We start from the raw sequence: 15,551 nt of genomic DNA on the forward strand, positions 1-15,551 counted from the left end.
TTGCTGGTTATGAATGTACCAAAGCATGGTAAAACCCTTAAAGTCACAATAATGTGTATATAAAGTGTGTTCATAAATTGAATTATGTGAATAAAAAGACATTATTCCTTCAAATGTCCTACTCAGTAAGTTAAATAGCTAAGTATAAGAGACAAAGTCTCTAAATAGCACCTCCAACCACCTCCCATAAAACAGTCCCTTTTTGGCCATTGCAGATGTTATGTGGTGTGTGTCAGGAATGCCCCCAACAAATCAAGGGAAAATTGAATTGAAATTGACATTAAGGAACGGACAGATGAGTTCTTGTGTACTACAAATCCTATGGACCTCAACCAGAATGATGACAAGGGTCATCTCAGCTATAACTCATAAACACAGTTGCATACATGAGTTATAACATAAGCTATTTGGAGGGCATGCCATTCTGGGGAAAACCTACAGCTTGTTATCAGGGGATCACAGATAACAGCAGTGTTTGCAATTTATTATTTACAAGGAAAAGTGGAACATACCAATGCCCAACATTCTGAACTGCAACTTTCTCACTGTAGGGAGACACCAATGGTGGTGTATGGCACTAGTGATGATGGCAGTGTAAGAGATGATGAGAGTTGGTGGCCACCACCGCAGCAGCATGAACTCTTATAGATGTTCTTCTTGCAGCAGAAAGTCCATAAAATAACTTATTTTATATGTATGTGCATACCTAGGAACTTTCTGGTGGGCTCCAGCTAACTGGAGCCCGCCTGCAGGATGCGGGTAGGCGATCCCGCCTACGTCAGTCGGCAGCCTTTGCTGGACACACATTATTTTTAATGGGGAAGTGGGTGTGAGTGGCGCGTGCCAATCCCACCACCCATAGTTTCCCTTTAGTGACCCAGAGTCACAGAGAAGCGTCGGTTCACTTGAAGTGTGTATATGGATGTGTAAGTGTATGGTATTAGAGCTTGTTTATATGTTAATATACCTGTATGATTTATGGGGAGTGTCAAATTACTTTTTTTCCACTAAATTGGTATGCTTCCTAGAACCCTATGGAGTCTTACATCAGTTCTGTTTAAAACCAAGATGGCCAAGGGCTCACTTATCATTAAAAGAATGTTAAAGTCCCAAGCTGATTGATCGCATATGGGGAGCATACTAGTAATATCATAATACATTCTATCTATAGAGAGCCAGGGGATTCAGTATTGCTTTTACAAAACAGACATGAACAAACAACATTAAAATTAACAATATGCAAATTAGCAATAACAAGAACACACGTAAAACAACCTGGTACAGACATAAAAGGAGGAACAAGAGAGGAGCTGTGCGGTTACTTGGGTGAGGATGATTGTCGTGAAGGTCATGTGAAGAGTAAGTGTCATGGAGATCTTGATAAGGGAGAGAACAGATGGTTTCTTTCGGAATACAGGTTATGGGTATCAAGAGGAATGATGTTATGCTTCTCTGAACAGGTGTTTAAAGCTAGAAGTGGTAGATAAAATAGTCTCGCAGAATATGCATGGAATTCTGGAGAATAGGAACAGCATGGGTAAAATTCCAATAGATAGAAGCGATAAGAATAGTTGCAGGATAAGCAAGCCATGAGAAAAGTGCAGATTAGAGGAGTATTTGGAGATAAGAATGGAGAAATAAGGGGTGCAGTGGTGTATTTAGGAATCAGGAGTTTCATTTTATTTCTGGAAGGTACAAGGAACCAGCGAAGGGACTGGTACAGAGAGGTAGGAGGGTAAATTGCTATGGATAATAAGATTAGCGCGGTAGAGGTGTTCAGAATGCATTGGAGCGGTGAAAAGGTAGGAGATGGGGAGGCCTGTTACTAGGAGGTTCCAATAATCCAGATGTCGAATGGAAACAAAGTAGTATTTTAGTAGGGTTGTGCGTAAGAAAAGGACAAATCTGAGAGACATTTTGTAGGTAAAGACAGCAGAATTTGGTTAGCGACTGGATGTGAGGGCTAAAGGAGAGAGCAGAGTTGAAAGCACCAAGGCAGCAAATTTGGACTGTTAGGCATTGTGAACTCTCCTTCATGATGGAGCTCCAGGTAGTGGAATGCAATTACAGCACAGACAGCTCGTAAGAGGGTGAAGGGGCAGGAGTGGAACTGTAGATTAGAGTGCTGTCATCGTAGAGGAGGTGTAAATAGAGAAGAATTGAAGCCGTAGATGTAAGGACTAAGATGTGGTCAGAGAGGTAGGATTTTAGCCAAAAAGGAGTTGTGTTATGAATGCCTGGAAGGTTTTGCAGGAGAATAAGGTCAATAGTGTCAGAGGTTGCAGAAAGATCTAGGAGGGTAAGTAAGGGGTGACCTTTTGCTTTAGCAGAGATGAGAGGACAACATTGGAGTGGAAAGAGTCAAGAAGAGGCAGAAGGTTAGATGAAAAGAAAAACACATAGCCAAATGTAATGGTTTTGTTGCTTTTGCAAGTAAGACCGATGCAGACTGCATGATGATCTCACAGTCATCATGAAATCAGTGACTTAGCTCAGTTGAAGCTACCGTTCAGCTTAGAAGCAGAATTTTACCCACATAAGCACCTTTTCAAACACGTGTAATGAAGCTTTCCTGTCCATGTCAGGTCAGCTCCATACAGTAACAGGCTGCATCTACATGCTTTATTATGCAATATCAATAGTTTTTTTTATTATTTATTAAGAAAAAGCATTATTCTTAAGTAATTTTGGCACACACAAAACCATCTTCTAATTTCATGATGTATGCACCTCAGCTTTGCGGATGGTAGAAATTATGACTATAATCTCCTGAGCTTTACTTCAATCATACACATTTTAGTATTGGTCATCATGTAAAAATTAACATTTATACATTTTTAACAATGTTTAATGATTAATATTATTTCCAAGCAGTGTGCTGAAAAGGCAATGGTGGTAAGAAGCAAGGGAATGAAAATCATATTGTTATAATTCTGCGCAGCTATTTGTGGGTTGTAACCCTCTGCCCAGATATTGTAATGAACATTTCATTTGAATTAGAAACATAAATATAATTGCTACATACTTAACAATTCCAGGGGTATATAAGAATTATCACACGTTTTTCACTGCAACGTCCGATATTAACATAACCTAACCCCTAATGTCATGCCTTCTCTTCACATACTGAACACATGCTCTTCTCCCGAGTTAAGAATCACTACCGACAAACATCAAGTGCCTCTATACTCTAACTCTGCTTCATGAATAATTGCTGTAGCATCTACTTTTAAGTGATCTGAATAATTAATGCCATTCAGGAGGAACCTCTCAGAGGTGGAATACCATTTCTAACAAGCCTGGTGAGATAAAAAGGCTTGGATTCAGCTGTAAATAGACAGATGGCAGCTCATAGACTGTAAAGTCTGCCGGTCCACGACATTCTACTTAGCAATCTGTGATTTTGCAAAACCCTGTTAAGATTTAAATCCTCTGTAATGTAAAAGGACATTTACAGGTTTGTTAATGATACCACAGCCTGGTATTAATATATACTTACACTGGGGAATCTACACCAGAAATCTACTAAACTGAAAAAGGGGACAGCATGGTCCTGTAGTGTACAAATCATCATGTTTCCATGGCCCGGGGAATGGCTGGTTACCAACACAGGGGGAAGGCAATGAAAGGGGAGCGGCGTAAAAAAAAAAAAAAGTTTTAAACTGCTCTTCTCCAAAACATAATGGATATACCGGTAATTGGAAGCGCACCAAATCATTAAACAGACCAATGGGTATCCTGGATAGGTTTAGTAGTCACACAAATAAAGATATTATAAATTTTATTGTTTTTTCCCCATCTAGAAAATAAAATAAAAAAGTTTACAAAATTTTACACACATACACATATATTTTATAGCCAAATTATGTATGGTAGACTAGTATCCAGTTCAAACAGTCTCAAGGGCAGCTGCCATCTCTTTGAATTGCTTGAAGAAGTTCTGAAACAGAAGAATGGAATACACTATAAATATAATATTAACCATTTGGTACCCTAAGTATTATGAGAGACATAATTTAGAAGTATATGGAATACTAACTCAAACAGTTCATAAAAAACTCAAAATCCTCTTATTACGTGGGTTTAGGCAGATTTAAAAGAAAACAGGGCTTATTCCAAACTTGTTGACAGCGCTTCCAATGACTTCCACCCCACAGATCCTCTAATTGAGGCAGAGGATGTCCCTAAAAGCGCAGCAATTTTGGCAGCGGTTCACTTTAGGATACTGCCATTGTGGCAGAAGTTCATGCCAGGTTATGTCAGATCCTCCAAATGGGTGAGAGGCCGTCACCGAAAGCGCAGCCATTTTGCCCTAAAGTGAACTGTCAAAATCGATGCACTTTCAGTGATGTCCTCCCACCCGATTTGAGAATTGCGTGAGGATATCACCAGAAGTGCAGCCATTTGGCGGAAGTTCGCTCCAGGTTATGTCTGCGGAGATGCAGACGAAGATAGAAGAGAAGATGAAAGATAGAAGATGGACAAGAAGATGTGTAGGTGGAAGTAGTCAGCAGAAGCTGAAATGGTTGGCAGAGAAGGTAGGGAAACATTTAGAGAGTGTGGAAAAGTGTGAACGAGAATGAGACTGCAAGAGAGTAACTGAGTGAGAGAGTGAGTGTGGGCACCAGGCAACAAATTTCATTCACAATTTAAAAATGCTCCCTGATTCTCATGTGAACTGAACGTAATAAGTTGCCCAAAAACAAATGGGCCAAAAATGAGCTGAAAAATGTGTCCAAATAGTTTTTGGCACATTTGTACATGTCTACAGTATATCAAGGTGTGGACTGTTACTAACTGCCAATCCTCTTGGGTCTGTGAACAGTAGAGCAGTGTGTTGCTCTATGTCTGTGAGTGTGATATTTATTAAAACCAAAACTGTATTATATTTTTTGCTGCAGTGAGCATTTTTATGGGTATAATTTAGAAAAACCAGCATGCGTCCAGGTGTCTGAACAAGAATCCTAGAAGAAAAATGCTATAAGAATGGTTTAATTGTATTGAGCAATATATATGTTGTATTCTAATTTCTCGTTGTATAAGACAATATAAAAAGAGTATTTTTGGGGCTCCTCTTTCACTATTGTTTTTTTTTTAAAGTGTGGATAGGAGTGTTTGTTTTTTTTTATTGTGTGTTTTTTTTTGTTTTTGTTTTTTTTTTTACCCTAGAGAAAGCTACATAAGGGTGATTGTTAGTAACCTGAAGTGTCTGACCACATTGTCAGACACTTCAGGTTAAGAAACGAGGAAAATAAATCCACCAATACATTTATGCAAGACCAGAAAGTTGCTAGTAGAAGAAATACTATAAGCAGAGTGTGTTTAAGAACAACTTGATCTGGAATTTGAGTATTAAACAAACTATACATGATGAATCGCAGATCTGAGCAACAACTGTAAAGTGCAGCTTTCTGAAATTGGAGTCCTTGCAGCGCCGCCTAGTGTTCAAACATCCACACACAGATGAAGCGGTTACATAGTTTGACGGATAAGAACCGTTCTTTGTTTTCCAATGAGGCTCCTGCCTTAGTTTTGGGTAAGTACGTTATATCCCCCCCCCCTGGCAGATATAAAAAAAACCTCATCATATTAACAGCTACTATGCCAGCCAGAAAGAAATGTCACTCCTTTACCATCCTCCCAGGGAAGAAATTCTCTTAACTATCTCCTATTATTACCTTGTAGCTTAGCAATGTGCAGAGTTGGGCATTTTTGCAGTATTTATATATACATAAATATATAATACATACATATACATGTACTATATGGACAAAAGTATTGGGACACATGACCATTTTATGAATCACATTCTAAATACATAGACATTAAAATGTCTTGGTAATGTCTCACTATACCAAGACATTTTTGACAATGCTATGCTTCCAAGTTTGTGGAAGGCCCTTTTCTATTCCAGCACGACTTTGCCCCTGTTCACAAAGCAAGGTCCATAAAGACATAGTTGGATGAGTTTGGTTTTGAAGAACTTGAGACACACACTGAGACACACACACACCTCAACCCCATTAAACACCTTTGGGATGAACTGGAATGGAGATTGTGAGCCAGGCCTTCTCATCCAACATCAGTGCCTGACCTCACAAATGTTTGAATGAGTATGCCTGATTGAGGGAATGAATGAATTTGTGTGTGTGATAGCATGGATGTGTAAGTGCTGGAATCTAGGCATGATGGGACTGATTGCTGTTGCTGCTATCATGCCAAGTCAGCCAGTACATGTTGAAACCTGGCTAGCTGCCCCCTTGTGTATTGATGCTGCCAGCAGTATGGGGTCTGCACATCACTTACAGCCACCCTGTACCAGCATGTACTGGCTGACTTGGGATGATAGGAGTGTGATCGCTAACAGCAGTCACAGCCCCATCATGCCTAGGTTCCAGCATTTACTGGTTGCCTGGGTATAAAAAGAGTGTGTTTGCTGTTAGCAATCACACTCCTATCATGCCAAGTCATATTGTTGAATTTTTTTTGTCCAATTCTGGTGTTACTTTTAACAAAAGTGTGGTTAACGCACTAAAATTGGACAAAAAAAATACAATAACCATTAATTTCTATATGATTGTTGAGAGCAATCACACTCCTATCATGCCCAGCCAACCAGGTTTTGTGTCGTTTATTTTAATCTGCATATTTTATTAAAGGCTATATTTTCTCACAGTGAAAAATGAAAGCGGCCCTCGCACGTATACAATTCTGATGAAGTGGCCCACTGCAGAAAAAACTTGGACACCCCTGGTATAGACTCATGGAAGGAAAACATGCCTGCATATGTTAATGGAATTTATATATACCAGACATGTTAAACATGCATTGCAAGTTTCCGAGTCAGTTCCTAAAACATAAGATTAGAAAGATTTCATTTGGCACCACAATAAAACAGGTGTCTTAGATAAAATGATAACATAATACACACTGGGACAATATAAAGAACAAGAGGCATCCATGCAAACTTGACCAAAGGAATTTTCAGCTTAAGCACCTAAAACTGTCTTTTACAGCAAGAACAATAAAGATGCGGCATACGTTGCCTACAGAGGTTGTGCTATCAAATTCAACTGGTGCCTTCAAATAGGAGCTGGATGAGTCTTTAGCAAGGAGGAATATACAGTGATATAAAGGATGATACAGTGCGGTAATTAGTTAGCTTGTTGATCTAATGATAAAGCAACCTGTAATTCTAGCATCAATGTTTCCCCTTTTTAACCTACAATCGGGAATCACTTTTTTTTGCCCCCTTCTGTTGGATCATCAGCAGCATTTAACATGAGGGAGTTCTGTCAACCTAAATTATTATGCAACTATCTTGTTATGCTACTTGTCCAGACAGGCAATTTTTTATGCTACCAATTTCATACAAGACAAAATGAAGCCTAACATCACAAACCTGAAACTCAGGAATGGTCAGCTCAAGGACTTTGCTTGTGATGTAGCCGGAATAATCAGCCACTTTCAGTACCAGTGTCACATACGGATGATTTAGGGACCGGCAGGTGTCACTGCTCACTGCCATTCCAATCTTCCATTGCACATCTACAAGCTTTAATAAAAAGAAATTGATCTGCAAGCTCCTCTGACATTACCATAAAATTAAATTACATTTCGGTGGAAACCAATAAGACCACTGCTAAATAAATTCTATTTGAAGCAGATTTAAAAATACTTCCAACATAAAACAGATAGGACAGAAGGTCCTCCTTTTAACGCCTGACAATTATGCATTCTGTACATGTTTATGGGTTCTCTATGATATGCGAGACAAAACCATTTATTTCACTTTTTAGCGAACATAACTATTAAAGCTTAATGTTCTTTGTTAGTTGATGATTTACCTGTCCGACCGGTACTAGGTCTCTTATACCTCCGAGTTCAGACAAGTGTTTGCCCTCCTCGTTCCACACATGTCGTATTACCTGCAGGATGGGCTTTGGCAGCTTGTTGCCTCTCGCTACCGTGGTTAGCAGTTCCTCGCAAGATAGTTTGTGTTTAGCAGCTGCACTAAAATATGAGAGATGGTGAATTTCAGGTACAAGGCAAAGTATAGCGCTGAGGACTTGAGGGTATATTATATATATATATATATATATATATATATATATATATATATATATATATAAAGCTTTGCAAGTTAAAAGGAAGCAGGAAATTTACAGCAGAAGGGGCAATGATACAAACGAGATCTCAGTCTCCGTCAGTAACAGAGGATACCCGTACATACTCAATATTTGGTCTGATAGATATACAAGCAATCCATATGTGGCCAAGAACTAGCGTGTATATAGTATTTGTTACATATCATTAGGAAGTGGAGGCATTAAATATGAATAAAATATTCCCCTTGTTTGCGATTTGAAAGTATTCTCTATGCAATGATAATTGGCCTTTAGAATATTGGCTAATTGGGGAATTGAATTAGCATTGCTCATCTGTATCAGGGTCCATTTTAATTTATTTGCCGACTATTCCTAAAGTCACCTTTTGAGTCCCCTGATTTCACTATGTAATATGAAAGTCCTTGTCAACATATAGTAACGTCAATATATTGGAATATTCAGCTCCTTGCAATGGACCCCTTTGTGTTCTGTTCTATCAATTACATAAACTCACTTAGTGTTCCAGATGGCCTTTTAAAATGTGTAAGTGAGCTGATAAAAAAAAAAAAAATACCCACAAAAGATAACAATTATAACAATAAAAAAAAAGTCTACCTGAAAAGAGAAGTAAGGGCATTGACAATTTTTCTGAGGTCCTCCACAGTTAATGTCACTCCAGCAGCTTGAAATCTCTGCCAAGAATGTTGAAGTTAAAATAGTATAGTAGTAGCTAGTGTAGTTATCCCATCATCTTCAATAAGTTACTCTGTCTTCCCCTTGAATGTACATGAATCCCAGTTAAGGGCTATGCCTTTACACATTGACTCATTTGGAAATGAAGGTCTGGCTTACAGTGCTTTAGGTAACGTTCTAACACATTATTATGACGAATGGCTTTGGAAAATAACCGAGGTTTATACTCGGTATGACATACGAGTTAGGGATTTGCAATAAAGGACAGATCACATAACTAGCAGCGTCCGCGGCAAGTCTCCTTACTTACCTGACAAACAGCTGTTGGATCGACGCCATCGCTCTGACACTTTAAATACACAACACTTTGCTGACACTGAAAAGAAAAAAAGAATTGCTTGTTTAATGTCGTCTTGCCAAAAAATACTTTGTTGTCCAAGGAGCTGGGAATTCATTATATACCTGGCTTTTTCTCATAATATCACATTCACCCCGGGACACGTCTGGTCCAACTCACACACTCTTTAATATTTATTAATGACCGTAACGCAAAAACTGCAAGATTACAATGACCCGTTGTGGTGCTGGGTGCCACATTGCTGGGAACTATAGAATAAATACTTACCAGCTCAGCAAATAGATCTGGTGGCAGCAGCTTCAACTGATCACTTATGTTTTCAAAGCCTGCAAGAAACCAGATATTGTTATTACCGTTAATATTATTTCAGAGCGACAAGAGCTTCACACCAAGAAACAATAAGGAGTTTTCACATTTCATAAAAAAGACCTTTCTTGCTATGTGTTAGTTCCACGATAAGTAAAATGTAGATATTCAAAGATCGATACAATATAACAAATAAAAGAACCTTTATTAAGATCAATATTAAATATATTTAGAACCTGTGATATGTATAAAACGGGGTCACTACATGAACACCCTGTCTCGCGTAAAAAAATAAATAAAGTTTCCAATGCAGCTGCAAGGAAGCCCGGAAGAATACACAGGAGGGAGATACAAAGTTACAGCTGTAACTATCAGACACTTAAAGCTTACAAATACAAGAATAGCCAAAATACCTGATAAGAGAAACGGGAACATTGTAATCGTATCCAGTTACAATTACAAATAAACAAAAAGATGGGGCCCATCTTAAACGCAAAGTGAAATACACCGGTATATAATAAGTATATAATAATGGCACGTGTTAGGGTACATATATATATATATATATAAACATACATAGATAAATACACACACGTACGTATGTAGTGGCCCCCAGCGTCGAGCGGAGGCCAGAAATCGAGGGTCTCCAAGATCTCAGTTTTGGGTTGGGAAACCCTTGACTGCTGTTTTATAAATATATATTATACTGTATACACACACATAAATATAGAAAAATGACCCAAAGAAAAGTAGATAAAGTTTGGTGTAATTTTCCACACCTGCTGTAGTTCAGAACTGAAACTGATTTTCATATAGATATCCCCTTTTTAAATTTTATATATATATATATATATATATATATATATATATATATAATAAAATTACGTAGCATACAGTCCTTGCCGTTCATCATAAAAATATAAATTCAATCGATGGAGTAAACGAGACTTTTTGGTTGAAGAACCAAGCAAAATACTAAGAATTGTCAGGTCTCTGGGGTGGAAAATATCCTCGGCCTTTGGGACAAACATAGAATTTGAAGGCAGATAAGAACCATTCTGCCCATTTCCCAAGACTCCTTAAATCTTTGATCAGTCCTCACTACATTAGCCTATACCACCCCTGATGGGAGGCTGTTCCACTTATCTACCACACTGTCAGTAAAAGAGGTACAGGGATAGAAAAACGTCATCACACTGATCACCTTCGCACATACCAATAACAGCAATCAGAAACCGACTGCAAAACATTCAGTTTATTCCAGAAATGGGTTATATTTCACATTATTACCTCCTTAAATGTACTTTGCTTACATGAACATGCAGAAACCGGGATATCCCCTGCACTGTACGCGGTCCGCCGGTGTTCTCGGTTAAAGGGGACATTTGTAAATCATATAGCAACGTATACAGCTTCGCCTGTTTTAGATTTTATTCGCAAGAAGAAATCCGCTAACCTTAAGATTATGGCAACCAACGGGCCCAATTATTCCAAAATACCCCAAAGAACGCCAGTAACACTTGGAATCGCACTACACCCTGCGGGGGGGGAAGGGGTAACGAATCACCCGCACCTACCTAGCGCGGGTAACTCATTCGCAAACATCTCCACTTCAGATTTTGCAGCCATATACTACGAGAAGCCTGTGTCCGCCTCACGTGACGCATCCGGGTTGCTTACAGTGACTTACAGTAGCCACACAGCGGCCATCTTTAAAACGGGCAAAGAGCAGAACGAGAAAACTTACGGTCGAACAGGCGGCTCAATGCTTAAAAAACCCTGCTGTGTAGAAAGCGCCGCGTCATCCTCCGTAATACACTCTAAGTAGGGTGTACTCACAGCAGAAGCCGCAGGGACCAGATTTATTACCTCTGCAGTGTAAGACTGTAACGCCCACATTCTATTGGCTGATCGACTGAAAGGCGGAGATTAGCTCAAAGCGAGGCTTGAAACGCTCTGATAGTACAGCTTCTCAATCATATAGCGCGTGCAAGAGAGTACGCAGGCTGCCTATTTAACACTGCAATACAATAGGAATCTTCCTGCGGTCCAGCCGGTATCGGTGTGGTCAAAAGGCTGACTGTGCATAACGAAAGTTGTAGGTTGAGGTACCAGAAGTTGTCTCTGACTGCGAAGGCGTAATACATCACCCAGTATATAACTAGCATGTTCATAGTCTGCTGGCTGAGAGTGCTGAATTATTGCAATCTGATGTTAAGCAGCTAAATAGAACGACCCGGTGCCCCGAATTCCTTTGCTGCACCCCCACCGCGTGACGTAAACACCGCATTCCCGGCGCCGCCAACTTGCGTTCCACCGGATGCTCCCTTACTTGGGAACGAGCCACTTGAAAGCCGGTAGTAGGGGAGTTGACTCTGTAGCGCCTGTAAGTTAAAGTAAACATAAGCAAACTTCTGTCGCGTAAATTATCCACTCTGGTTTCATAATGTTATTTACATGACATATAACTCTGAACCATGGTAGAAATATTTTTTTTTAATCTTAAGGAGTTGTTAAAAGTCCAATACACCTCCCCTGTGTACAAGATGGGTGCGTCCATGGGTCAAGTTTAGTAGTCGGAAGACCTAATGCTGCTGTCAGAACTGGGTCTGCCAGTGCGTTCTCAATAGAAGTCTATTCCCGGTACGAGGAGCACACGGACACCGCGATCATGCAGTCCATGCGATGGCTGCCGCTGGAGGCCAATCCAGATGTAAGGGCTGTACAGGGCCAGATACCCACATAATGCTGTAGTGCGGGAAATATGGGAAGAATAACTTACATTGTTCTATTTCTTGCAGGTTATGAACCAGGTGAGTGGAGACTTTTTTTTATTGGTGATCATCGAATGTATTTGGAAGATTGTAACCCCCAAGATAATGTAAGATACAGACATAGCTTTAGGAATCAACAGGCTGTAAGTATTTTATGAATGTATTGTGCTTATGTAGTATGATCAATAAATTAGTATGATATTCATATTATACAGTGGAATATAGAATTTGATGGCAGATAAGAACCAATCGGTCCATCGTTTATCCTGACATAAAGACTCAGACCTTAATCGGACCTTGGTCTCATTCTCGTATTCAGGATAGCTTTACGCTCTGTTGTCGGCTTCTACCGCTTCTGCTGGGAAGCTGTTCTACTTACCTGCAAAGTCATGATAAATATAAGAGTATCATTGTGTTCCATGTAAGAAGGCACTATCATATATATATGCCGAATTCACATTTACCTGGTTTTTCATGCGGCTGGGAATGGCACCAGGCAATAAAAAAATCTTGTTAATCAAGAAATGCCAAACTGGGTGTATCTCTCTTATACCCGACTGTAATTACAAGGCCTGAATATCTAGAAGTGATTACTCATTACAGAACATACACTGTCTTCTTGGCTACTATCTCCATATATGAGATCTCGTTTAAAGAGACCTATTAAAAATGTAAATAGTTCTTATACGATCAGCGAAATCCATGGAGCAAGAATAATTAAAGTGGTAAGAACTTAAAATATATATAAAAATATATAGACCATAATGCTGTTATTAAGCTTGTTCTGGGACAGGGAGGTCCAGTGGACTTAGTCTCCTGCTGCATACAAGATAATTATTCTGAAGAAGGAAGTTACAGATACTTTAACATTCATATCTCTAGTTTATTAAGTAAAGTAAGTAAGTCCTCTTGTTTTGCCTTTTATAGCATGAAGACAAAACCGAAATGTTTGACATTGTTTTTCTGTTGCTATGGCAGGAAAACCACTCAGCCTGTCCTTGTGTCACATGACATGTTTTTTAATTTTCCACATTTAAAGAAAAACTCAAATCTAGGAAAGTCTTTGACGAGCAAGATTGAAAAGAGAATAGTTTGATAAACCTCTGTGAAAAACATCTGCTAATTTTATTTTGACAGAATTATTGTCTGAATAGGTTTCTGTCACAATGTAGGTCTGCTGTTCCAATGGGATGTCTTTATTAAGGACAAGTATGGATTTAGAACATCTCCACCAGCCATAATTCTATCTCCAATTGGGATGCTTGCCTATTATAAATAAATTAACCAGCATAATATAGCATCCTGGGGTTTACGTACTAAAGTTGGAAAGAGCTGTGGTTTCCACTCACTGACCACATTGTGCATTACGAAGGACCAGCCTCAATCTCTTTCAAGAATGGCTTGGACGGTTCTTAATAATTCATAGTTATTGAATTACATGTCACTTTCCCTTAACATACCTGCAGTACAGATGAGAGAACCCTCCTCTGAACTGGTAGGTGAGGAAAAATATAAAATACCTCCGCCTTCCCATTAATGCTGGTATGTAAGAGTTGTTCTTGTTGTATCCAGTAGGTACCAGATGTTTCTGTTCCAGGAAGGAGCTCCAGTTTTAAAGTCTGGTGTTCCAGTTCCTTCTCCAGCCTATACTTGGGATGGCTGTGTTGGGAACTGTGCTCCTACCTGTTGCACGTGGGGTGACTGGTGGCTCCCCTCCCTGTCACATGTTGTTCATACATGCACATGTGTTTCTTGTACTAGGGTTTCTCACTGATGGCCCTTTTAAAAGGGACCGACTCACTTATGACAGTTTCTGCGGTCTGACCGTGTTTCTGTGTGTTTTCACCGCTATGGGAAATAGTTTTTTTTTCTCCATTTTGAGGTTATGTTTTATTTATTATTTGTTATCTTGCATATTGTTCTTTACGATGTCCCCTAATCATAATATTCTGGAGGGTTCAGCTAAGGATTCCTCATGTCAAGCTTTGGCGAAAAGCAAGCATGCTGCCTTGTACTTGGCAGAACCCAAAGTGTAAGGATTTATTTCACAGCTGTTCTAAACGATCCAGAACCTTTCCAGTTTTTGTGACCCTGGCCTCTAAAGGAAAGCATGCCACCATTATATCTGCCCAGAAAGCTCATCTCTTGGCAGTCCATTTATTTCTCACCCAATAATGTATTTTCACATTTGTGGTTGTTTTCAGTGTTGCTTTTGTGTTACATGTGGGGCATAAATGGTAGGTAAGTCTTTTATAGTGTTCCTGCAATTGTTGTGCTCTCATGGAATGACCACTACTACCTCTCAATATATCAACTATTCGACTTCTGCTGCCCTAACCTGTTATCCATCACCACCTTCTTTTACTGTACTTGTTAATTTTCACTCCTCCCCATTGTAATAGCATAACAGAAACTGTATAAATATAATAATACAGTAATAACCCTTCTACATGTTTTATGCATTTAAGAGGTCAGTCTTATATAGTGCTGCCTGAGTACTGTCTCTGTCAATTAAACACCAGAAGTATTGGACAATATTAAATATATATAATATATAGATGTGTAATGTGTGTGTGTATATATATATATATATCTCCTATGACGCTGAGTGCTCCTCCAACACTGTACGGATTGATGTAGAGTTGTGTCTCAGCTCCTTCCCTTCACTGTGTTATGAAGGTGCAGCCCTAGTGAGCCTCTGCTGCAAGAAGAGCTTGGTTGGCCCCTATAATGTAAAGTGAAATTCCTTTGATCTCCTCACACATTGAAATATACATGATATATTATAGGGGCATTATTAACACCAATCAACATCCACCTGATTATCTAATAATGCTCTAATTAGGTAGCCCCTACTGCTCTGTCTGCATAAAGTCTCATCACAGTTTTGCTTTTCTTTTGTGCCCAAAAGCCATAACTCCAAACCTGACCAGTGCTAGATCTCACGCACTCCCTGGCTCATGTCGTATATAGACCTTCCTGACCATTGCTATATTTCTAAAAAAAAAACATGGCCTCCTTCAACAGGTTCAGCCATCAGTGCCCGAGTAATAGGGTCCTTTGTTCAGTAGTCAGTCTATTACTGTTCATACCTCATGTTATACACAAAGTAGAACAAACGAACGTGCAGCATTAACCGCATTTTAGTGGAGGTACTCTCTAAATATACCCAGCTGTCGTTTTTCCCCTCATAGTTCTTTTACTTTGTAGAAAACACTTGAAAAAGTGATAATTATGTTTTATAATGTCTGGCTTTATTAACACACATTTCCACTCATCCCACGGCGCAAACCCATACCTTACAAAATAACT

The 15,551-nt window shown here is 39.2% G+C and overlaps 1 protein-coding gene across 1 annotated transcript; it reads right to left on the reverse strand.

The window, feature by feature from the left end:
• Nucleotides 1-3,889: 3,889 nt before the first annotated feature.
• On the reverse strand, nucleotides 3,890-7,528 carry COMMD6 (COMM domain containing 6). Its single transcript, XM_089485957.1, has 2 exons — nucleotides 7,403-7,528; nucleotides 3,890-3,940 (listed from the first exon to the last, which is right to left on the reverse strand). Exons 1-2 carry the CDS (start codon nucleotides 7,526-7,528, stop codon nucleotides 3,890-3,892), a joined length of 177 nt encoding a protein of 58 aa, XP_089342083.1.
• Nucleotides 7,529-15,551: the final 8,023 nt, after the last annotated feature.

This window comes from Sceloporus occidentalis, unplaced genomic scaffold (assembly GCF_023333645.1).
Source record: "Sceloporus occidentalis isolate IW3139 unplaced genomic scaffold, rSceOcc1.0.p SCAF_27, whole genome shotgun sequence".
Classification (NCBI taxonomy): Eukaryota; Metazoa; Chordata; class Lepidosauria; order Squamata; family Phrynosomatidae; genus Sceloporus; species Sceloporus occidentalis.

What these genes read in the sequence shown, in the direction of transcription:
- COMMD6 (XM_089485957.1), bottom strand. Translation starts at nt 7,528, where the DNA reads ATGGCAGTGAGCAGTGACACCTGCCGGTCCCTAAATCATCCGTATGTG. An exon ending in TGACCATTCCTGAGTTTCAG is followed by an intron (nt 3,941 to 7,402) that starts GTTTGTGATGTT and finishes CTTCTGTTTCAG; the next exon opens with AACTTCTTCAAGCAATTCAA.